The sequence below is a fragment of the Strix uralensis genome, chromosome Z, assembly GCF_047716275.1.
Source record: "Strix uralensis isolate ZFMK-TIS-50842 chromosome Z, bStrUra1, whole genome shotgun sequence".
Classification (NCBI taxonomy): domain Eukaryota; kingdom Metazoa; phylum Chordata; class Aves; order Strigiformes; family Strigidae; genus Strix; species Strix uralensis.
In genome coordinates this window covers 30,692,807-30,716,341 of record NC_134012.1, presented here as the reverse complement: position 1 = coordinate 30,716,341, position 23,535 = coordinate 30,692,807, and the positions used below count along the sequence as shown (strand labels likewise).

Genomic DNA, 23,535 nt, shown 5'->3' with positions numbered 1-23,535 from the left:
AAAGAGAAGAATGGTAGACAATAAAACCTACATCTGAACCTGTTGCATATCCATTTCACCAGCTGTCCTATCACAACACTAATGCAAGGACAGCCTTACATCTTTATTCTCCCTCCAAAATCACCACCCTACCACTCAGTTTGTCCGAGATAGGAACATAATCACATAAAACAGATCTGGACAAGTCATAATTAATACCCACATGAGAGTTCAAATGTTGCAAGCAATTGCTTTACAATGAAATATCATACGAGAACTATCAGAAGAGTATCACTAAGCAGTCACTCCATGTTTCTGAATTTCCCAGTGCTGCTACTTCAAGGTCACCATCTCCTAATGCCAGATTTTTATTATATGCCAACTTGCAAGATAAGCTACTGGAATCCAGGGAAGGGAACAAGGAGGAGCAAAGAAGGGAGACAAGCAGGTTTAGTTTCCCCATCGGGTCAGCAACCTGACTTTACTTAAGGCACAGCTGCACAATCACTGCTGCCAACATAGAGGAAGGAGCCAAGAACACACTGCTACAGTGGGAGAAAACAGTAAGATGACCCCATTCGAGCACAAGGCAAGTCATATATGAGGCCTTTCACTGATTTTTAATGGCTTCTGAGTTAACAAAATTAATCTGGTATCGTTCAGTCCAGGAGAAATTAAATCCAAGCATTTCAGTGAAGTAACATCTTTGCAAAATTAACATATGCCAGAATAAAGTTTCAATTCTGGGCTTTTGGTTTAGTTGGCCTGTTTGTTAATTTCAGGTTGGTTGGGGTTTTTTTTGTTTGTTTTTTTTAGTACTTGATCTACAAAGCAAATGAGTTAAATTGCCAACAGGCAGTGCACTGCATCTGCACCAAAAAACAGTTCATCCCATTATAATAGCTTATAGAATAATTTGATGTTAATCACAGAAGGCATAATTCACACACAAATGCTTGTGTCTTTCTTTTGATCTAATATAATCAGGACAGTAGTTACTTTATGTAGGTTTTCAAAATTGAGGGCTAAATATAGACAGACTAATAATCCCAGTAATTCAGTTAGATCATTCATCTTCTTAAGAGTTAAGCACATGCATTAGTCTTAGCAGATTGTAGGCAACCTATCATAAACACTCTAGGGACAAACACCTTGTCTTACTCATCCACAGAATCAGCATTATACCGTTCTGGGCTATACAAATGTATATTAAAAACCTGACCATTCAACAACACACAGCTAACAAAGACTTCTTCATAAAACACTTTCAGCTTGACAACACAAATCAATTACCAATGTTTTATGTAAAAGTTAGACTGGTTTGTCATTGACTGCTTAACAGATATTTTCAAACCTTTCTACATGTGACATGTCTAAAGAAACTTGGCAAAGCTGTTTTTTTAACGCTTCCTCCATATTTTATACGTATTTCTATGTATTTTCAAATTTTGCCAATTAAAAACAAAAACATACCATAAACTACTGTTTAGAGTTTCATATTATGTATAACTAAAGATATGCTATCCCTTTACCTATTTCAACAGGTTGCAGCAAAAGGTTCTCTGCTTTTTTTTTCTGATGACAGGAAATCAGATGTGAATACTCAGTTTTAAAAATGCTATACAGGTCTCAGAAAAGGCAAGTAAAGTAATATGACTTGTCTATATTAGTCTGAAGTTTTTGGAAAATAGACAAGGTGCAATAGTAAATTCTACTTAATTCCAGAGTTGGACGGTTATTTCAGAGGCCAAAAGATACATGAATCACAGTATGATCTAGGTTGGAAAAGACCTTAAGATCATCCAGTCCAACCATCAACCCAACATTAACAGTTCCCAACTACACCATATCCCTCAGCGCTACATCAACCTGACTCTTAAACACCTCCAGGGATGGGGACTCCACCACTGCCCTGGGCAGCCCATTCCAACCCCTAACAACCCCTTCTGGAAAGAAATGCTTCCTAATATCTAGTCTAAACCTTCCCTGGTGCAACTTGAGGCCATTCCCTCTTGTCCTGTAACTTATTACTTGGTTAAAGAGGCTCATCCCCAGCTCTCTGCAACCTCCTTTCAGGGAGTTGTAGAGGGCGATGAGGTCTCCCCTCAGCCTCCTCTTCTCCAGACTGAACAACCCCAGTTCCCTCAGCCGCTCCTCCTACGACATGTGCTCCAGACCCTTCACCAGCTTCGTTGCCCTTCTCTGGACATGCTTGAGTAATTCAATGTCCTTTTTGTAGTGAGGGGCCCAAAACTGAACACAAGAATCGAGGTGCGGCCTCACCAGTGCTGAGTACAGGGGTAAGATCACTTCCCTGTCCCTGCTGGCCACGCTATTGCTGATACAAGCCAGGATGCCATTGGCCTTCTTGGCCACCTGGGCATACTGCCAGCTGTCAATCAACACCCCCAGGTCCCTCTCTGACTGGCAGCTCTCCAGACACTCCTCCCCAAGCCTGTAGCACTGCTGGGGGTTGTTGTGGCCCAAGTGCAGCACCCGGCATTTGGCCTTATTGAAACTCCTACAGTTGTCCTTAGCCCATCGCTCCAGCCTGTCCAGATCTCTCTGCAGAGCCTCCCTACCCTCGAGCAGATCAACACTCCCACCCAACTTGGAGTCATCTGCAAACTTACTGAGGGTGCACTCGATCCCCTCGTCCAGATCATCAATAAAGATGTTAAACAGGAGTGGCCCCAAAACCAAGCGCTGGGAGACACCACTCGTGACCAGCCACCAACCAGATTTAACTCCGTTCACCACCACTCTTTGGGCCCGGCCAGCCAGACAGTTTTTTACCCAGCGAAGCGTGTGCCCATCCAAGCCACGAGCAGCCAGTTTCGCCAGGAGAATGCTGTGGGAAACGGTGTCAAAGGCCTTACTAAAGTCAAGGTAGACAACATCCACAGCCTCTCCCTCACCCAATAAGCGGGTCGCCCTGTCGTAGAAGGAGATCAGGTTTGTCAAGCAGGACCTGCCTTTCATAAACCCATGCTGACTGGGCCTGATCATCTGGTTGTCCCACACGTGTTGTATGATGGCACTCAGGATGAGCTGCTCCATCAGCTTCCCAGGCACCAAAGTCAAGCTGACAGGCCTGTAATTTCCCGGATCGTCCTTCCAACCCTTCTTATAGATGGGCATCACATTGGCCAATTTCCAATCTGTCGGGACCTCCCCGGTCAGCCAGGGCTGCTGGTAAATGATGGAAAGCGGCTTGCCCAGCACCCCAGCCAGCTCCTTCAGCACCCTCGGGTGTATCCCACCCGGTCCCATAGACTGGTGTACGTCTATGTGATGCAGCAGGTCACTGACTATCTCCTCCTGGAATGTGGGGGGGTCGTTCTCCCAGTCTCTGTCTTCTGGCTGAGGAGGCTGGATTCCCTCAGTACAACTAATCTTGTTTAAAGACTGAGGCAAAGAAGGCATTAAGCACCTCAGCCTTTTCCTCATCAGTTGCTACCGTGTTTCCTCCTGCATCTAGCAGGGGATGGAGGCTCTCCCTGGTCTTTCTTTTGCTGTTGACATACTTATAGAAACATTTCTTGTTATCCTTGAGGGTTGAAGCCAGATTAATTTCTAGCTGGGCTTTAGACCTCCTGATTTCCGCCCTGCACAGCCTCACAGCATCTTTGAAATCACTGTGAGTGGTTAGCCCCTTCTTCCAAAGGCTGTAAACTCTCCTCTTCTCCCAGAGTTGCAGCCAAAGCTCCCTGTTCATCCACAGTGGCCTTCTCCCTTCTCTGACGCCAGCTTCTCTTACAGCACCTGGGGACAGCCTGCTCCTGTGTCATTAAGACTTCCTTCTTAAAGAGTGCCCACTTTCCTGGACCCCTATATGCTTCAGGATCATCTCCCAAGGGATCCTGTCAAGCAGCTGCCTAAACAAGTCAAAGTCAGCCCTCTGGAAGTGCAGGATGTCAGTTCTGCTGCCCCATCTCCTGGCCTCTCTAAGAGTAGAGAACTCTATTATTTCATGATCACTGTGCCCTAGTCAGCCTCCAACTGCCACATCATCCACCAGTCCTTCTCTGTTCACAAAGAGGAGATCCAGAAGGGCACCTTCTCTGGTCGGTTCACTCACCAGCTGCGTCAGGAAGTTATCTCCCACACATTCCAGGAATCTTCGGGCCTCGTCCCGCTCTGCTGTGTTGTATTTCCAGCAGATGTCTGGGAAGTTAAAGTCTCCCACAAGAACAAGCGCAAGGAATTGTGAAATTTCTCCTAGGTGCCTATAGAATATTTCATTCACCTCTCTATCCTGGTTGGGTGGCCTATAATAGACTCCCACTACGACATCTGCCCTGTTGGCCTTCCCCCTGATTCTAACGTAAAGACACTCCACCCTGTCTTCACTACACTTGTGCTCAAAGCAATCATAACAGTCCCTAACATACAGCGCCACCCCACCACCTCTCCTTCCTTGTCTGTCCCTCCTAAAGAGCTTGTAGCCATCAACTGGCGCACTCCAGTCATGGGAGACATCCCACCATGTTTCTGTAATAGCCACTACATCATGATTTTCCTGCTGCATCATGGCTTCAAGCTCCTCCTGTTTGTTACCCATGCTGTGTGCATTGGTATACATGCACTTCAGATGGGCTGATGTCACCAGCACCTTTTTGCATTTAGAGGTCCTAAGTCTGACCTGAGCTTTCACAGGTGTTACCATGGTTACTGATCCACCAATATCCCTTGCATCTTTGTTGTGCTGCATGCTTCCATCCCTTGCCTCCACTGAGATGGCAGGGTGAGGGTCATCACTGGCACAACAGCCCACAAACTCTGGTAATCATAATAGGTTGTGCAACACTCCTCATGTCCATTTGGAGACACCCCCTGTTCAACTTTAACTCGTTTTATGAATATGAAAAAAACCTTAAAATTAAGTTGACTAGCATTATCACAGTGATGAAGGTATATACAGAGACATATAAAAAAAAAGCAGTTTCAAGCCAATGAGAAATCACAAGTGTTTTATTATTCCTGTGGACAAATTTGATCCAATCAATGATGACAGATTCTGCCTACCTAAACACACACACAGACACACATAAATACACCTCTTGAGGTTTCAATTTTTCCTAAATATTTCCCAATTTTGCCAAATTCAAAGTAGCTAAGTCAACCACAAACACATCCAACATACAGTCACATTTTAACACATAAAATGTATTCTGTCATCCACAATAAGGAAAATAAGATGATAATGACAACATAACACACTGCAGCTAAAATACTTGTATAGTCTTACTAAAAATTATTTGTATTCTCTACAAAATATTGAGAATTTATTTCCCTTCTGTTTCAAAAATTACTAAAAAAGTTACTACAAAATTGGAGGGCAGAGAGAAATCTATTAAAAAATTAGTAGCTCCTAAGAAACATAACTTACTCAACTGAGTTACTCAAAAGGAATTATTTAAGCTTGTTACAGAACATACAAATTCAACAGACTACCTCAAATTATCAAATTAGACAATTTTAACCCAGCTGTTTAGAATTTTGAGAGCTTAAGGTGGACACAAGGAATCTTACCAGCGCACAGCAAACCAATTAGACGAACTTCTCTGAACTGACTCTGACTCGTAGGAATGATGCTTCATATACTCATCAAGCTTTAAAACATACTTTGGAAGAAAATATTTTTTATCATAAAATCTGCTTAGAACTTGTCTAGTCATATTTTTTCACACTGTGGCGATGCAAATAAAAGTTTAGAATACTTACTTGGGATACACTGGCTCATAAAGATACTTGTCTCTTACTGATGGGATTTCAAAAAATAAGATGTATCCATTTGCAGTCTGAAAGAGAAACACTGATAAGGTATGCATCTAGTCTATCTGCATGAGTAAAATCTATACAGACTCTTGTGATTTCTACATGTTTCACATACAGAACACAAACATACACTCACATCATGTTTCAGATATATTAAAAAATTGCACTGCAACTCATTCTAGGTAAAATCCATAGTAGCCCTTAAGGTCCACTGAACAGATCACTCACTAGGTAGAAAAATGAAAAAACACCACTGTTGATATACGCATTCAGCAGAAATTTTCCTCAGATTCATATGAATACATACAACCAGACAGCTACATCAGATATTTAGAACCTGGGCACCTAATTCTCACCAACTAAGAGAATTAATGCAGAACGCATGTAGTAGAAGATACCAAGCCCTCAGAAAAAGACCTCCAGGTGTTTGAAAACATATGGACACTACAGAGTGCAAAGAAGTTGGGCACTGACTCTTGATGTTGGTCATCTAAGTAGCTTTCAAAAAAACTTCATGTCATGCAGTACCTTTAGATACCGTAACACCTTTTCAAAATCTTCCAATGTCTGAAAAAAATACTACTATAATTGAATCTCAAGTCATATTCTGTCATTCTGGAACACTGACTTCAAACTATTAACATTATTCAGAGAACAAATATAAATCATTTAGTTATCAGATGTTGCAGTCATGACTAGAAGCTGATCCAGTGTTTGTATAAGCACAGGGGAGGCAGATGACCAATAAGATTAGCTGTTCAAAGAAGTATGATTTGTTTAAAGCACAAATTTATCGGCAAATACATTTTGGTTAAAAAGTGTTTCTACCCAATCATTTTAATATGGGTTGGGCATGTACCCAAAGCACGACTGGAGCAAGAAGCACTGAAATGAATGGTTACGTTGCTTTGCAAGGTTGGTTTCCTTTTATTTGAATAAAGGAAAAAGTAACATTCTTGTTAGCTTAGTTTATCAGTTCACAGATGCCATGTTCTTCCCTAGTCAAACATTTTGCTTTATCATGAAAGAAATTTGTGTTTTGGCTTCAAAGTCCAAGAAACACAATTTTTCTCATTCGAAGCGAGTATCTTTCTCATGCAAGAATAAAATCCAAACCATAATGGTGAGCTTGAGACAGGCTGAAAATAAATGGAAGTTTTTCTGTGTGCAGTAATATCATGTTCAGGTATTATGTGGTAAAGAAATGTGCTCATTTCTAGTATCTTTACAGGTTCTTTCCATTACATCATTAAATATTTAACCTGTAAGTTATCTTATCCTGGAAGGAAAAGTAAAACAATACTGTGAAGTATCTTTATACTGATATTAAGGTACAAAGGGCCTTACTGAACACCATTCAAAGCACAAAGTTGCTATTGTTACAGGTTCATTTCTAAACAGAACCTCAAATTCCATGAAGAGCTGGATGAAATGAAGAAGCATTCAACCATATGCTCCCTGCAAATCAATCGTATTTGTTCACAGAGGTTTCCACATTGCTTTAGAAATGTTTGTGTTGCAATGAAACTTAAAGTAACCATCACTGTCATCCATTCTCTGATCATTCTCAAGTCCGACAGTCAGAAGTATAAACATACAGTACCTTGCAAGGGATTTTACTATATGGTTTCTTGTATGCTACGATGTTTAATAAAGCTCTGCCTTAGCTATGGGAATGCACACTGAAGAGCAGTCTGTACCAGAGGACTGCCTGTAGCAGCGGAAGGGCTAAATGCCTTGTGTATTTTTCTATATTGAAGCATCTTGACCCAATTCACAACTTTAACTACTAGAATTAGCTACCTTGGATATATGTACTAATCTAGACAAGAAACAAAATATTTCCTAGTAACACTGGAAAAACTACAAATGCAGCAATATGAGAGAAGAAACTACAAAATATCAAGGAAAACAGATCAGTTTAGAAAATGTGCCAACATTTTAGCAACAGAGATATCAGTAGTAAAAAAAGTTAGAATTGCTAGGTGATGCTGACAGTGTAAGAACCGCTTATGTTTGTTCAACTGCACACTGTTAAAGCTACTTGAGGTATTTTATAAAGCCTTATATTATATATTAGACCAAACTTTGCCTTCAATACAAAAATAATAATTACCTCAAACCATATCCTGCCAAGTGATTTCTTTTCAGAGAGATGCTCTGAATACCCTGGCAGCCAGAAACAAAAAACACTGTATATCACTGCTCTAGCAGACATAAATCCAGACTACATTCCCCTTCATTACATAATTTTTAGAAAGTGAATGTACCACTTGGCTAATAAGTACATACTAAGCCTTTTGTTCACCTTCTTAAAAACAAAGCACAACACAATTTTATTATTACATAAAACTATTGCTGTCGCAAAACTCAAGAGCACAGGTAATAACAGGTAAGAAACTAAATCACCTAACTCAGCCTTCAAGCTAGTATTTTTAGCTATTGCACAGGACTTCAGTTAATTACTGAATTCAGTTCAACAAATCTAGTAGTACAAACCATTCTTTTTTAAATTAATAACCTGCTCTGCTATTGCTCATTCATTTGTACTCATTAGTTTTCTTCTTAAGAAAAAGTCAAAGAAGGGAGAAAAAGTTTATTCTCTTGGAAAGAAGTTCAGAGTTTTATTTGAAGATAAAAGTATCGTGCATCAGTGGAAACACCTTCTTCATTAAGCTCCCAAAACCACTTTTCCGCCCTGTCTCTCTATAATAAAAATACCAGTATTTGTAAATGTGCTCTTTCAGTAGGACTCATTAACCATTTCAAATTAAACTTCATATATTTTCCAAAAGCATATTAAAAAAACTTGCAAAACACAGCTGGTGTTAAAACCACCATAACAAAACACACCTGACTACAGTATGTGTAAGTATACACCTAGTAGATGCAATATAAGCATAAGAAACATGAAGAATATTAGAAATCCCATGACACTCATTATTTTGTAAATTGTTTGACCATCTTGAACTTTAATTTGTAAAACTCAAGTTTACAAACTGAGAGTTTATGGGCATCTAGATTCTGACAGTATCTGCCAAAAAGAACATTACACATTTAGGTGCAGAAAAACTTGGAAGTACAGTAACTTGAACTGGCAGAAATTAAAGCTAGTCTGACTGTCAGCTGAACCACAAGGTCCCCTGAGTAAATGGATCCCAACATCACAGAAAAACATAATGTGCATAATAAGATAACGATTTATACCTTTATGCAGTTGTTCAGAAGAGATATAATTAAAATGTGTTTGGATAGTTTACTTGTGATTATATGCTCTATTGTAAAATTGAAGAGTTCTTTTTTATTCATAGCAAATGTTACAGAAGTCTCCTTTCTGCCTTTGCTGGTAACTATCAGCATTTGCTAACTAAAAATATAATCTGACACTAACAGAAATACTTTACTGCATTGATTCCATGAGATCCTTTTGGGTCACACGAACATCCTAAACGAACTACTCAGAAAAGTCTACCACTGCATTTACACACAAGAAAACACGATCACAGAAGTTTAGTTGACTTAAGAGTCATGATGATATTGGTAGAGACACAAACTATTCCATAAACCATCTGGTATTTTCCACTAAGATAACAATATCTAATAGGTTTAAAAACTACAAAGCATTACAGGCATCATTTCAAGCACAAATAATGGTTTATATTAGGAGATGAAGTCAGTGCACCAACAAACACAGTAGTTGTTACCCAGTTTGTAATTTCACACTATCAGCTTCTAATGGGGAACTTTCATGATTTCATTCTTTTCCTCTGCAACTTTTCACAAGAAAATCTTACATACAATAGCCTTGATTTTAAAAGCTAGAAAAAGAAACTTAGCCAATACAAGACCTGGTCCTAACGTAAGACCTGACCAAAAGTCACCAAGAGTACCATCCCATATTTTGACTAATATAAACTCTACTCCCACCTTTGCTGTGTCTACCTTGCAGCTTGAATTTTTAAATGCTGATGCTGAAATAGTCCACTTTACTATTGTGAGCACAGCACCAGCTATGAAACAAGATTTTATTTCCACATGAGACAAGATCTCATCTCTACCTTTATGACTTTTAACAGAAGTCTATGCATCACCTATCTTGTTTCTGTGTTCTCAGTGCCATGCAATTCTTTTTTTTAATCACCAAAAGATACTGCACCTTAATAAAGTCACAGTTTCATCCTCTTAAGACCAAATTTGCTGAAACATCTGTAAACCCTATTTATCAAGCTAAATATACTTATGTCACCTAACTCCTCAAACTATTTCTTCCATTCACATGTGTTTCAATTCCCTTATTCTTTGTGATCAGATTACTAACATAATGAGATGCTGGATCACCCCTTGTCAATACATGCAAACATTATTTTAATACAAAGAACTGCAGATCATTGTTCAAGAGAAAGAACTAATGAAAACTACTAAAGCAAGCTTCTATCATCCAAAAAACCCCTGGTACTATTATGTATTTTCACAAGACAAGTATCAATTAAATGTATACACAATCTGCAAGTTTCTGTAAGCACAGAAAATGATAATACAAAACTCTCTTTGCAATAGTTTAACCACAGCAAGAAGTGAAAATCCTACTTACTGAAACAGCTATCATGGTGCTATCAGGCCGCCATTCTGCTTCTTTATAAGGTCCAAACTGAGAAGCTGCTTTTGCCAGTTCCTTGTAGCTTACAATTAATACACTGGGCTGGAGGAAAAAAAAAAAAAATTACATCTCATATCTAGAAGGAATGGCATGTTTGTTATATTGTGATATAACTGTAAACAACTATGGTTTTTTTTAAAAGAAGCTTCACCTCATCTTCATAACAGATGCTTTCCCTAACTTTACCAATGCCAATTTTTCTTCAGAGTTGCGGCAGCAAACTCTATACCAAAAAGAGCACACTTCTCCAGCTCCTGGAAGGGAACCAAAGGCTAAACAGCAATCAACTCTTTTTGCAGAAAGTAATCGTGAAACTGCTTGGCAAAGCTTGCCATCCACCACTAGGACCACAAGTGATGGCAACTTACTATTGTTCTTAGTTTACTTGCTCAAACAGTGAAAGCTGGCACAACAAATGTAAGAACATTAATTCTACCAAGAAATCACATGGGTGTCTGCTACCCCAGAATTTGGTGGATATCAACTACCACCATATTAGGAACCAGTTACTTTAGTTTCCCTTAAAAAAAAGTGGAGTTACAAACAAATTAATTTAAAAGGAAAAATAGTATGAAACAAAGTAATCGAATGTTTTCACCATACATATGAATAAGGAGCTGAATTAATGTCACACAGGCAGTCTTAGCCTTGGTAAATTCACAGTATGACTTCGCATCCTATAAACAGCACTATTACTTACATTTCACACCCACACAGAACTGAATTATCAAAAACAAAGTTAAATATTTATACTGTAAAGTATAAGAAGCAAACTAATCTTTAACCTAAGAACTATTTAAGCCAGCTTTTCATATTCATGTGGCTTCTTCTGCAGATATTTGCAAATTGAGTTATCTAACATCATATAGATAACTATTAACAGATTCTTATTAATTTTTCTCATGAACTACATAGCTTTTCACTGCTTTGCTTACTCACATTAACTGCCTTAGATATACAGAGAAAAAGTGCCTAGTGACAGTACAATCTTGGTAAGGTGCAGCATTATCGTAGATTTGGAGCCCGATCCTAAAGCACTTCTATACTTCAACCATTTAGCAGCAGGCAAAAAAATGTTATAAAGCTCATTAATGCACAACAGTTTTCTTTCTATATTGCTACTTTTAGAGAACATAATGACAGTATTTATACTGTAATGTTCTTGTGACATTTATTCACAAGAAAGCTGCTATTACACCTTAGAAGCTGGAAGAACATTCTGCATGGACAGCAGCTATAAAATTTACACAAATTGATTTCTAGACTGATCTCATTTTGTGCCTTACAGATGAGGACTAAAGGAGTTAACATTAAGAGTGCAATCAATCATTTTTATCCTTTTGTAGTTTAAGTAGCTTCTTTTCTTATTAGAAAGCTGATCTACTTCTAACTCGACAGGTCACAAAGGCTACCTAGCTAATGGTTAAACCATAAATATTTTACCGATACCATTTATCTCCACATACTCCAGAAATCAAAAGCATTATTTTCCTTTGTGGGGAAAACCCTAACATACAAACTTTATCCCCGTTTACAAGCTTCCCACAAAAGTGTGAACTGCTACAAGGTTAACAAAGCTAGAAGGGCAGCTTGATATCCTACTCATACAAGAGAAAATAATAGTCATTTTACATCTGAAGTGATCAAAGACGTATAAATGGCACAGGAGTATGTTCTATAAACATGAGTATATCAGCCTAATTTTAATTACCTGCCCCACACAGAGCAAGCCATTGAACACACATTTTAACAAAAATAAAGGCCTAGTTAATACAGTATTTTTTTCTGGTTAGTTTTAGATATTTAAATCATAGCCTGTACAGAAACAGTAGGGGTTTAGATTCTATTACACAGATTTTTCTCTAAATCTTTACATATTTTTCTGTTGGAAAAAACAATTCTCCATGTCAGCTTCATGAAAACTCCATGGTGTTTTTCCTCTTCACTCTTCTGCATGCAGCTACTAAAATTATAAAGAAATCTAGTTAAGCACAACTAATGAAACATGCACACTGTCTCAAATAAGCCAAGATATTGATCCTCCTCCTTTACAATGCTTAAAATCAGCTAGCCACAGCTTTTTGAGAAACTGGTGATTCCAGAAAATAGCAAGTGACCTAATATATAAAGAGTTGTTTAAAAAAAAAATAAGTATCTACAGAACAAAAGCAAACACCTTCAATTCTTAAGGAAGAAAGATCAGAAAACTATGGAAGAACTGAGTAAGCAAGTCTTTACTCAAACTGCAACTTAAAACTAGCAAAATCTTCCCAAAAAAGATAAGAAACATATCTGGCATTTTATGATCTGCTGCAGAGAAAATGTAACATTTTAATATAGTACATTTTGCCTCGCAGGAGGAATGTAAGGTCAGGCAAAACAGAAGCAGTCACTTACTTATGAACAGAACAGTGGAGCTGGATGCAAATTGGTGAGAAAAAAAAAGGGGCTAGACAACCTTAAAAAGAATATAGTAGTATCATTACTAAAGAGTAAACAAATTCACTAGTGCTCTAGTTAATGCTACTGAAAAGAGAGAAACAGAACTTCTTGTTCCCAGAGTTAAAATTTACTTCATCTCCTTCCCTTCTCATACATCATTCAGCTACCTTGGCTACCTTTTCACAAGAGCACTTTCCACAGAAGCTCTTACTCCAAAATCTTTACGCTTCTCAACAATGCGTTTCTAGCATAAAACATGCCTTTTATTACTGATGTGACATTATGACAACATTCACAACAGACAGATGAAAGGAAACATGTTTTGGATGACCAATACAGAAATAGAGGAATTGCACTATTTATAATATAGTAAGGTAGCAAGCTAGCTTCATGAGCAAAGATACCTAACTCAAACTACTTTAAAACTCACTTTTGTTTCATTATCAGTTGTTGTTGTACATTAAGAATTCCTTTGGACTTTCCACTAAGAAAGGTGAGCTCTGCATCAACATCAGGACAAAATACTTAAGGAAACAATTTAAAAAAACACCACAAAACAACATATAAAACCAAACCCATGGTGAAATAACTTAAAATTGTTACTATTTTACTTAATTCTACCTAACCAAATAGACCATCTTTCCCATTTCCCTTTTTTAAGCAGTAACTATGAGCAGCATAAGCAGCCTCCTAACACCAAACCATATAGTTTTTAAGAAGAAATCTATCAAGATATATGAATGCTGCAGCAAATTCTCTCAGCAAGCTTAGACATGGGATATTACCATTCCACTTCTCTAAATACATTCTACCACATTTGATGTAAATGCCAATCAAGTAGACATTTAAGCCCTAAACCAAGGGGTAAATGTTGCTCTAAACAGGCCATCTTTAAATAGTAGTAGTACAGACTTGAACAGTAGTCCTCATAGGAAAAAGTGTCTGTCCTCACTGAGATATCTGAAGGACTTCAAAGAAAATGGTACCAACTGGAGAGGGGTACAATCACTGTTTGTTTGACAGAATATAAAATAATGAAGAATCCTTAATTTGAATTCTGTGGTTTGACTCCTGCAGGTTAACAACAAACTATGCGTACAGTGGATTGAACATGTTAAGTAGGTCAGCAAATACAGTGGAAAACTACTGAACTAACTTTGAGAAGTAAACACCTAACAGCATGTATGCATTCAGACACTGAAACTTCCTAGCATTCTTTTATTTTTAGTTGGCTCTCTTGCCATTAAATCACTTGAACCCAGAAGGAAAGAGAGCAAGACAGGAAGACTGCCATTTATAGTCATCCAAAAAATTACTGAAAACATGAAGTAATACTCTTGCTCAGGGCTGTGTATGTTCCTGTAAGACACCAGCACTCCCATAATTTTTATGTAAAACAAAGAAGTAGTTATTACATCTGTATTAAATATGAATAGCAAAATCAAATCCTTGCCTAAATTCTAAGAATCAGGCAGTTGATATAGTCACACTCAAATTCTTACATACTGAAAAAAGTTGAATGATTAAAATACTGCTAAAGTTGCACTGAATCCAAATAATACCCAAGAACATTGAGAAGTTCTGAATGCTTTCCTTAGCCTACCCATAGCCAACATGTTCACCTCTGAACTCCATTTTTTATTTTGCTCTTTTTTAAGGCCACCAACTCACTACTACTAATTTACTTTCCAAATATTTTTTTACATTATAGCTTTCAGACATTGAACATCTGGAATACTAGCTGCCTTTCGAACTGTTAGGTCTAGAAAGAAAATTCTTGTATTTGCTGAGAGCATGCAACACTATTAGCAGCTGATAACATGGTGTTATGTATGGGTTGGGGGTTTTTAATGTAGCATCAATACAAGAACCTGCATGGCCATATCTAACTGTTAATATCCTAATATTCTCATCCCCTAAAAATTTAGTATTTCAGACATCAAAAATTAATCTAATTTAGAAGCAAGAGGCAATTTCTTTCAAAAACAAAAATGTTCTGTTTAGTTTTATAAAACAAATCCTTCAATGCTTCATTAGGCTGTAGGCACAAGACAAAAATCAAGAACACACTGTTCTGATGAGCTTACAATCTAAGTGACAAAGACAAGACTGGGAGAAACCAGAACAAAAGCCTGATGACACCATGCACTTTATTTTGTCATTAGATAGTCTGTGCTCCACTTTAAAGGCCGAAGCTTTGTAGGTTTATAAACTAATAAACCACAAAGGATAGATGGAGAAAAGAAAAGCATGCATGCATGCATCCATCAGGAAGAGGAAAATTCATTAGTAAGGACAAGAAAGAAAAAGAAAGACTGACAACAAAAAGCTGTTTTATCAGTAACAAAGATACAAGGTGGTGATAAAAGAATATTTAAAAGCAGGATTAATTACAAAAACATAAGTCCTTTAATTCAGTTTTTAAAGCAGCTGGAAAGCTTAGAATCAGCAGAGTATCCATCCAACAAACACAACAGACACAGCTCCCAATACCGTGTTTCACATAAGCTACTGTGAAGGAGTTCAAAAACTGAAGTACATCAGAACTGTCAATCACTGCCTTTCCCAAGTGAAAGTTTTCAGCTAAACTACTGCTCAAAAACGTTGTCAGTAAGAAAGGCCATATTCTATAGACCTTTGCTGCTCTTCAGCTCCATGAATTGCCAAGTGCTTAAATTTGGATTAAATGGAATCACGTGTGATGGAAAATAGACTCTCTAACCTCATCTCTGATATCATACTGGCAAACAACTCTGTTATGTGCAACTAACTGGACAGTGAAAACTCATAATTGAGGATGCTTTTCTCTTCGTACAAGTAATTCTGAGATGTCTTTCAGGAGTCATCTATTTTATATTAATACAGGAGACACTGAAAACCTGGTAAGGCCTACTGACTATTCACATGACAATTTTACATTTCGCATGATACATCCATCAGTCTAGCAGGTATTTCTCATTTCTTTAATTATGTAACCACAAATACATCTTTGTAACAGAAGCAACAGCACAACTGTTACTGACACATAAAAAGAAATGGCCTTCTCAGACAAACATCTGATGGGTATCAGTAAGAGGTTAGCATCTCAGGGGTTAAATTACTAAGGAAAAAAACACAGCAGAAGCAGCAAGACATCTTAGTTTGCACTGATGCTATCTGTGACATATTGTTCACAATACACAGCCACTTACATCATTATTAAGACATCTGTTGTCCATTTTGCAATCAAATTCCAGCTAAAAAATGCTATAGAGATTGTATCTAATCCTATCGAGGAAAAGGCCACATACAATAATTCAGTAAATTATTCTGCTTACAGTTCTGAGATGAAAGCATAATCCTGAAAGCAAGGTGAAAACACCTTTTTTCCCTTTTAATGGCCACTTTTAATAAAAAAATTACAAAAACAAATCCATATTTTTAAATGTATTTATTCATGTATCATATGAACTATAAGCACTGGTGTCACAAGTAACTCGTCTTACAGCACGCCAAAATTCCAGGTTACAGAGATTACTTCTCTAACAGAAGCAGTCACCTGTTATGTTCTATTTGTTTAAGTAACATGTATGCTTAGATTTAAAGCACATACCAAGTTCAGCTCTAATACTGCAACAGCTAGAGACTGAAAAGCACATAAGAGTGAGTTAAGAGCTGTCTGAATATAGACGTATTCAGCATTTAGAATGAACACAGATTGACAATCTAGGATTCTAACAGGCATGTTCTCCCATAAGCTTATAGTTCATACGGGTGATCTGATTCAACATCAGATCATTACAGAAAAAAAAGGAAAGTTTAAAAACAAGGGTAGATGTAAATAATAAGCTGATAAGCACACAGGTAATTAAGAAATGCTCCTCAAAATGAGTAGTTGGGGCAAGCTACTCTTGGCTTCAAAGAGCTTACAAAACTGGTTTTGACTGGCAGAGTCATAGCACTCCAACAACCTCCAGGAGTTTTCATCAAATATTCAAGGCCAGTACTTACTCCTGTCATTGCCACCACTTTGTTAAGATTAAAGACAGGAAATGCTGAACTATATTTATACACACAACTACGTCAGACTATTTTTGTTGCACACAATTCACTCTTCAACACTTAAAGAGGGAACACCTCTCATCTATCATACCTCCTTCCTTGGTTGCATACATCTTCCCTTAATATCTAGAGGCCTGTGGGTGAATATCTAGAATTCCCTGTATTGCCTCAAGCTCTTATTTCCCGAGATAACCAAAGCAATTTAAAATTAAAAGCCACTACTGTTAAAGGAGTAACATTTTCAACCAGCCAACTACAGTGCTCTTTTGATCCCTTCATGATCTGAAAAAAAATCGGCTTCTATTTGTTCAGCAAGTTGAGCAACACTGTAAAAGCAGTCACTAGTCCACCATAATAGCCACTAAAATACAGGTGCAAGCAGAAAAGATCACAACACTTAGCACTGCACAGCTGCCTTGTGGAAATCTCACCCTTAGGTCCCAAATCAATCTGTTAAACACCAATACCTCATTTTAGTATTTCAGACAGTTTCTTTCATGAATCGAAGTTTCTCATTTCAAGCATCCAAGTACTTAACATTACCAGAATGAAAACATTGACAAGCTTTCCAATGCTGTCAATGAAAACAGTTTAATTTGCTCTCAGTGTCAATGAATCTTCTGATGTACCTAGGCCAAAAATTTCTTCTAATTTAAGAAAATACTTGGAACAGTGGTCTCCAAAGTGGGATGCATTTAATATAACCCATTGGGGTGCAAGAAGAAAATATTTTTTGTACTATTAATAAATAAGTATTTTAAAATGTGTTTATTTCAGCTTTACCTCATTCTTTTTTTCTCTTTTCAAACACTGGAAGAAGCTTCCCAAGCCTGTCAGTGTTTAAGAGGCTTTTGGACAATATCCTTAACAACTCACTTTAACTTTTGGTCAGCCCTGAATTTGTCAGGCAGTTGGACCAGATGATTGTTGCAGGTCCCCTCCAACTGAAACAGTCTGTTCTATTCTACTCTATTTTTTAATTTCTGCATTGTGTATACTTGATGATGTGCATACTAGTACAACAGTAGAACATGCATATAATTAGTAAATAAATAAATACACATATATCGAGGGTGCATGCTCAAAAATCTTTCACCAATACTGGTGCATGATCAAAAAGATTCACCACTGATCAGTGGTCTTTTCTAGCCATAATCCAATCTCTCCCTACAAAATAACATGCAAAGAAGTCAAGGACTTTTTGGCTGAAAAACACTAACAGACTTCCATCTGGTTTCACCTACACCACTTACCCCAGTTTCTAATCTTAGTAACTATATTGTTTCTAAACCAGAAAACAATCCACACTTTGGGATAAACCTTCTTTAGCTCCATGAAACCTTTCATATATATTTAAGATAGTAGTCTTAACAAGAACATTAGCTTGAAGGCTTTACTACTTCAAGAAATTGAATTAGTTCAACCTGATCAGAATTTAGCGTTGTTCTGAAGATACTTCTGACAAATGAAAACATTTTCTAGAATGCAATAATTTTAGTTTGTTTTCTACAAGTCCAATATACGATTTTAAAATTCACCTTCTAAAACAAACAAACAAACTAACAAAACCAAGCACACCCAAAATCCGAGCTGTATGCATCAAAACAATGCAAGAGATTAAAAAATGTCCATAACAGAAACCTTTGTTTTACAGGATTTTGCTAACAGCTGGATGTCCGCAAAGGTGGTGAGATTGTAACATATGTAACATATTTTTCTAAGGTAAGTCAGTGATCAAGCCTGGCAAAGTCAGCACCTTCCTCAAAAGCATGCATTACGTACTGAATTAAAATGTATTTAAAATATTTTAATGACCTGTAAGTTTGTTCAACTTTTCTGCATTGAGTGAATTGTTTTAGTGCTCTGTCTGCAGCCAGTTATACAACATTTAACATTTCAAAACAAGTCCAAGCATGTAAGTTAATGAACGTCGTCCTCAGGAATAGACCAAGAAGTAAACTACATTCTAGACACCAGGGCACATCTTGAGAAGCATTCTACAAGCCTGTTCTTTTTTATGTATTTTCCTGGAAAAGATGATCAGTTGTGCTGTGTTGACAGACTAAAACTATAGGTTTAACAACTGGCAAAAGCTAGAAAAGCATACACTTTATCTAGACGATGTGCCACAAACCTAAGAAAAGAGAGGCCACATGATGATGTTCACACAGCATAGTTACTGGGCTGATACGTCCTAGTTGGATACTTATATAGGTTAAAAACACAACATCAGCACCTCACCCAGCAACGAATGAACAGCCATGCAGAGCGCAACACAAGGTAAAGTGACAAAATCTCAGCGTAACTTAAAGATTTTAAGGCTATGAATGTCATTTGATATCTTTTACTATCAGCTTTCTAAAACTGGATTGTTAGTTTCCTCCTGTAATCTGAGATGAACTCTAAATTATCTGGAGCTTGAGACATTTATAGACAGATTTAGAGTCTAATCTAGGCAGTATTTAAAAGGCTGTGGCATCAAAACTACACAGCTGTTTCACTGACTGTATTAAATTAAACACAAAACACCATTTTTGTTGCCACATTAATTCAAACTGAATTAAAAGCAAGGCACTTTATGTCAATTATTCACAGTCTCAAACTGGATGTTGCTAGAGCTGCAACTTCCATGCAAAAGCCATGACAATTTTTCTGTTTAGGGCTGCAAAACTTTTAAACTTTTCATAAAAAGAAAAGTTTGTGAACTTCTGTGTTAAATCACTACAGAAAATGTTACGATCTGTTCAGTGTTTTATAAAAACTGGTGTTTCATGTCACTTACATTCATATATTCTTTTACATAAAACATAAGGAAGAAAGAGACATGAAGCATATTTGCAAAAAAGCATTGCTACACACAGTCTTTATATTAAGCTTAAGCGCTATTTAAAGTCAAAGTAAAAAGTTGGTTAGAAGTCTCATTTTCAGGAATAACAGGCATTAACTCCAAGTGGATTGATCCTACCTATTTTCTTAACACTACGTTGCTATCAATAAACATCGTGGCTTAACCACTCTGTTTCACAAATAATGAAGTATTCTGTAGGCTTTAGTCCCAAATTTTACCCCACTTTCTGGAACAGGAACGGAAAAATACATTTTACAGATGAGAGGGCTTTTCAGCTGGGAAAGCAGCATCTGAGGGCTAACAGGAGAATGGATACTCACTCTGCAGTACCAAATGCTTAGCTGAGATGGGGATAAGACTGCGAAGAAAGCTCTCTGGGGATCCGTCTGGATGCGAAGAGGTTGCTCCAGGGACTCCAGAGGACACAACAGCCTCTTGGGCCAGCCGCTAAGAAAATACATGGCTGTAGATTTCCCTCTTCCCGAGTAGCGGGCTCTCAGCTTACTCTAGCCTAGGCGAGGGACGGCGGGGACATCAGCTGAAGGAGAGATGCAGGAGGGCTCGCTGCCCGCTCGACGGCCTCCGGACGAAGGGTTCTGACCACCGGCCCAGGGCCGACCACGCATAATCACCAGCAAAGGGACGGGACCCCTCGGCTCACCACCACCACCGACACCGGGAGGGGAGCGGCTAAGGCCTACCAGCTGGCCGTGGCCCCCAGCCGCCGCCGCCGGTGCTCTCGCGCAGGCGTGGGGGCGGGGAGCGCCGCAGCCGCCGAGGGTGGAGGCGGAGGCGAGTCCCTGGGAGGGGCGAGAGTCAAGCGGGCTGCGGCCTGAGGGCGGCGGCAGGGGAGGCGGCCGGTCACTGCTCCGAGCGCGCCCGCGGGAGCTGCGGCGGCTGCAGCGGCGGCTCCTCCCTCCTGCGGGTGCCTCGCCCGCCCGCTCTCCGTATCGCCGTCGTTGTTGTCGCCGCCGCCGAGGCCCCGGCCGCCATCTCCTCCCTCCTCCCTCCTCCCTCCTCCCTCTCCTCCTTCTTCCTCTTCTTCTTCTTCTGCTCTTCCTCCTCCTCCTCCTCTTTCCCCGCTACGGCGTCTGAACGCCGCGGCCCCGAGCACGACGGCGGCCCGGCGGTGGAGGAAGGGGGAAGGCGGGGCCTGGCACGGAGGCGCCCATTGGCCCCGGCCGCGGGACCGCGCGGAAGTGACGTCAGAGACGTCAGAGGCTCCCGGCTCAGAGACACTGCGTGTCAGGGTTCCGGGCGAAAGGCGCGCGCCAGCGTCGGAGGCTGGGCGGGAGTCGGCAGCGGCGCATGCGCGGGGGGCGGGGCGGAGGAACGTGCTCTGCGCAGGCGCACAAAGGCGCCGGGGGGCGGGGCGGGGCGGGGGGCGGGCAGCATAGCCCCATGGGGCCGAGGCCCGGCGGCGGTGGTTGGTGCGGCACAGGGCATGTCCCTACCGCGGGGAAAACCTGTCCGAACAGGCAGCCTTGTTTTCATGATTGCTCAGATGGGTTTATCCACACATTAAGGAAGGAGCAGGAACATGTGGTGTGAAGGATGAAAAGTAGAAACCGCTTTAAAGAATGAAACAGCTTTAGATGTAGCGAATGAGTCTCGTTAGTTTCCTCTCATGACTGGAAAATAAAAGGAGATGGAAGAGAAGTAAAGATGAGTCTCCACACCATTGCAAGGGCGGTGCCTGTGTTGCAAAGGAACAGCTACTGGTAGAAATAATCAGGAAAGCTTACTGAACCGGTCCCCAGCACTGCTTGTTAGAGGAATTCCTCGGACTGAGCTGTCTCAAAACAGGTCTCGCTGCATGCAAATTACCCACTTCCCTTCGAAGAACATGGTCTGTCCCACACCTAAGGTCTTCTCTCTCCTAACGTCTTTCTGGTAATAAATTATTGTTACCATATGAATACCACATTTGAAATACGTCCATCTGGACACAAACACAGAGAAGTGAATTATAATGATGTATACATTAGAATCCAGGCAAAACTAATACACTTTGGGAAAAAATGTAGTAAAGGAGCAAAATACCAAGATACTTCATACCCTAGACTTTTAAGTGGGAAACTCAGAAATGTCTTACCATTAAATTCCCTGCTGTCAGATGTCAATCAGAGCATGTGCTACAAACACCCTCCTTGCTATAGTCCCTTTGCTCAGCCCTTTTTGGCCTGCTTTTTTGATAGCTAGCCTTCTAAATTAGGAAATGGACATAATAATCAGGAGTGTAGCAGCATCTCATTTATCATCTCCTTTTCTGTTACTCATATTACGAAGTAAATGGCACAAAATACATCCCGAAGAATAGGTATGTGTTTTAGAATCATCCTTCTGGATTAATTACATTTTGCAAGTTCATCTTACTTGATGAAAGCACAGAGAAATTTCTCAAAGAAAATCCATGAAGCAATTAGTAATGGACCTGTGTGTCTTTCATATTTCTCTGTAGCTTCCTTAGTTAATGCTGCAGCATCCTAATAATTGTACATGTAAGAGGCAAGCATGCTGCCGGCTCGTGCTGTTCTGCAGAACAATGCCAGGTTGTTTGCTGAGAGCAGCATTAATGAAGGAACCAGCTACTGCTGCTAATAGCAACTACAATGTAGGATTTTGTTGTAACTGTACGTTGTGAAAAAAGTAAAGAGACTGAAGTCTTTGTAATGTTTGCATTGCTGCTTTCTTTGTGGAGAGGCATGAGGCACATAATTGAAATTAGAAAAAAAGAAAGCATGACTATCAAAATCCTCACATCAGTGATATGAATAAGATCTAAACTATGTAATCTTTGATACATTCTTGTCAGCTGAATCAAGAACCTATTTAGATGCCTAGTATGGTAATTTGGTAATAACAGACTTGTTTTAATCATAGGTTGTTTGTACTTGAGTAGAGAAACATAAGCACATTTCTCAATGTTGTGGCATGGGAATGTAACTCATAAAACCCTGGGATGCAAAAGTTCCATAGAAATGTATTTCATGCAGGGGTCCAAGGTCACAGAGTTTCTTGAACAGATCTGGCAGTGGCTACCAAGGCACGATTACAGGATAGAGCAGCAAGACTTTGATAGCAAAGCTCAACAGAATTGTAAAACCCTTTATGCACAGAGGTCCAGTTGTCAGTTGTCAAGTTCACCTAGTTGAAGATAAGACTTGCTTGCAGCTGCCTACTCAGTGACAGTCATGTTGTTTTGGAAAATGTGCTCTGGAGATAGCTGTGTCCTGAAAAATAAGAGCTCATGCAGAGCCGTGGGAACATCCAGGGACATTGAAATGTCGTAAATCTAGATACGTAAGTCTTGATATTAGTGGGCTAGTGAAAGGAAGGAGGGGACACTGCTGGTGACAAAAGTATATTCAGGATTCAAATATTGCAGGAGGGTAGCTATTCAAGCACAGTTGCCACTGTTAAGACTCCTGGCATTGATTTGCAGCTATTGCCACAAACTGTCATTTAGATTGTGCAGCTAGCTCTCACCTAATGTTATATCTGCAGCTGTTGCATGAACAACTATGGAGGGTCAGTCCTCGTATTTGAAATTTAAAAAAAAAAAAATTACCCCTCTCCCTGTTATTATCACTACCAGCAACATAGCTCAAAGCCAAAAAAAACTTAAAGACTGTTGGTGAGACATGGTCATAGTCTATGGCGTGAAGTTTTTTGCCATGCTGCTTACAGGTACAGGCATTATGTTATGTAAACCACAGATTTCTGAAAATGGGTTATGGAATAAATGAGTCCTTTACCTTGCAGATTTCTGCTGCTGAAATGTGAA

The 23,535-nt window shown here is 39.3% G+C and overlaps 1 protein-coding gene across 5 annotated transcripts in view; it reads right to left on the bottom strand.

Annotated features, from left to right (window-relative positions):
* The window catches only part of RIC1 (RIC1 homolog, RAB6A GEF complex partner 1), a 56,479-nt gene extending 35,640 nt beyond the window's left edge, over positions 1-20,839 (bottom strand). For 2 of the 5 annotated variants that reach the window (XM_074856776.1, XM_074856777.1), the window contains exons 1-3: positions 20,069-20,838; positions 10,352-10,459; positions 5,707-5,783 (exon numbers count right to left, since the gene is read on the bottom strand). In XM_074856776.1, coding sequence (XP_074712877.1) covers positions 5,707-5,783; positions 10,352-10,459; positions 20,069-20,209 — 326 coding nt within the window. In that variant the 5' untranslated portion in view covers positions 20,210-20,838. Of the gene's footprint in view, positions 1-5,706; positions 5,798-10,351; positions 10,460-20,068 lie in introns of those variants that run through there. The other 3 variants (XM_074856778.1, XM_074856779.1, XM_074856780.1) reach the window with 3 other exon arrangements.
* Positions 20,840-23,535: the final 2,696 nt, after the last annotated feature.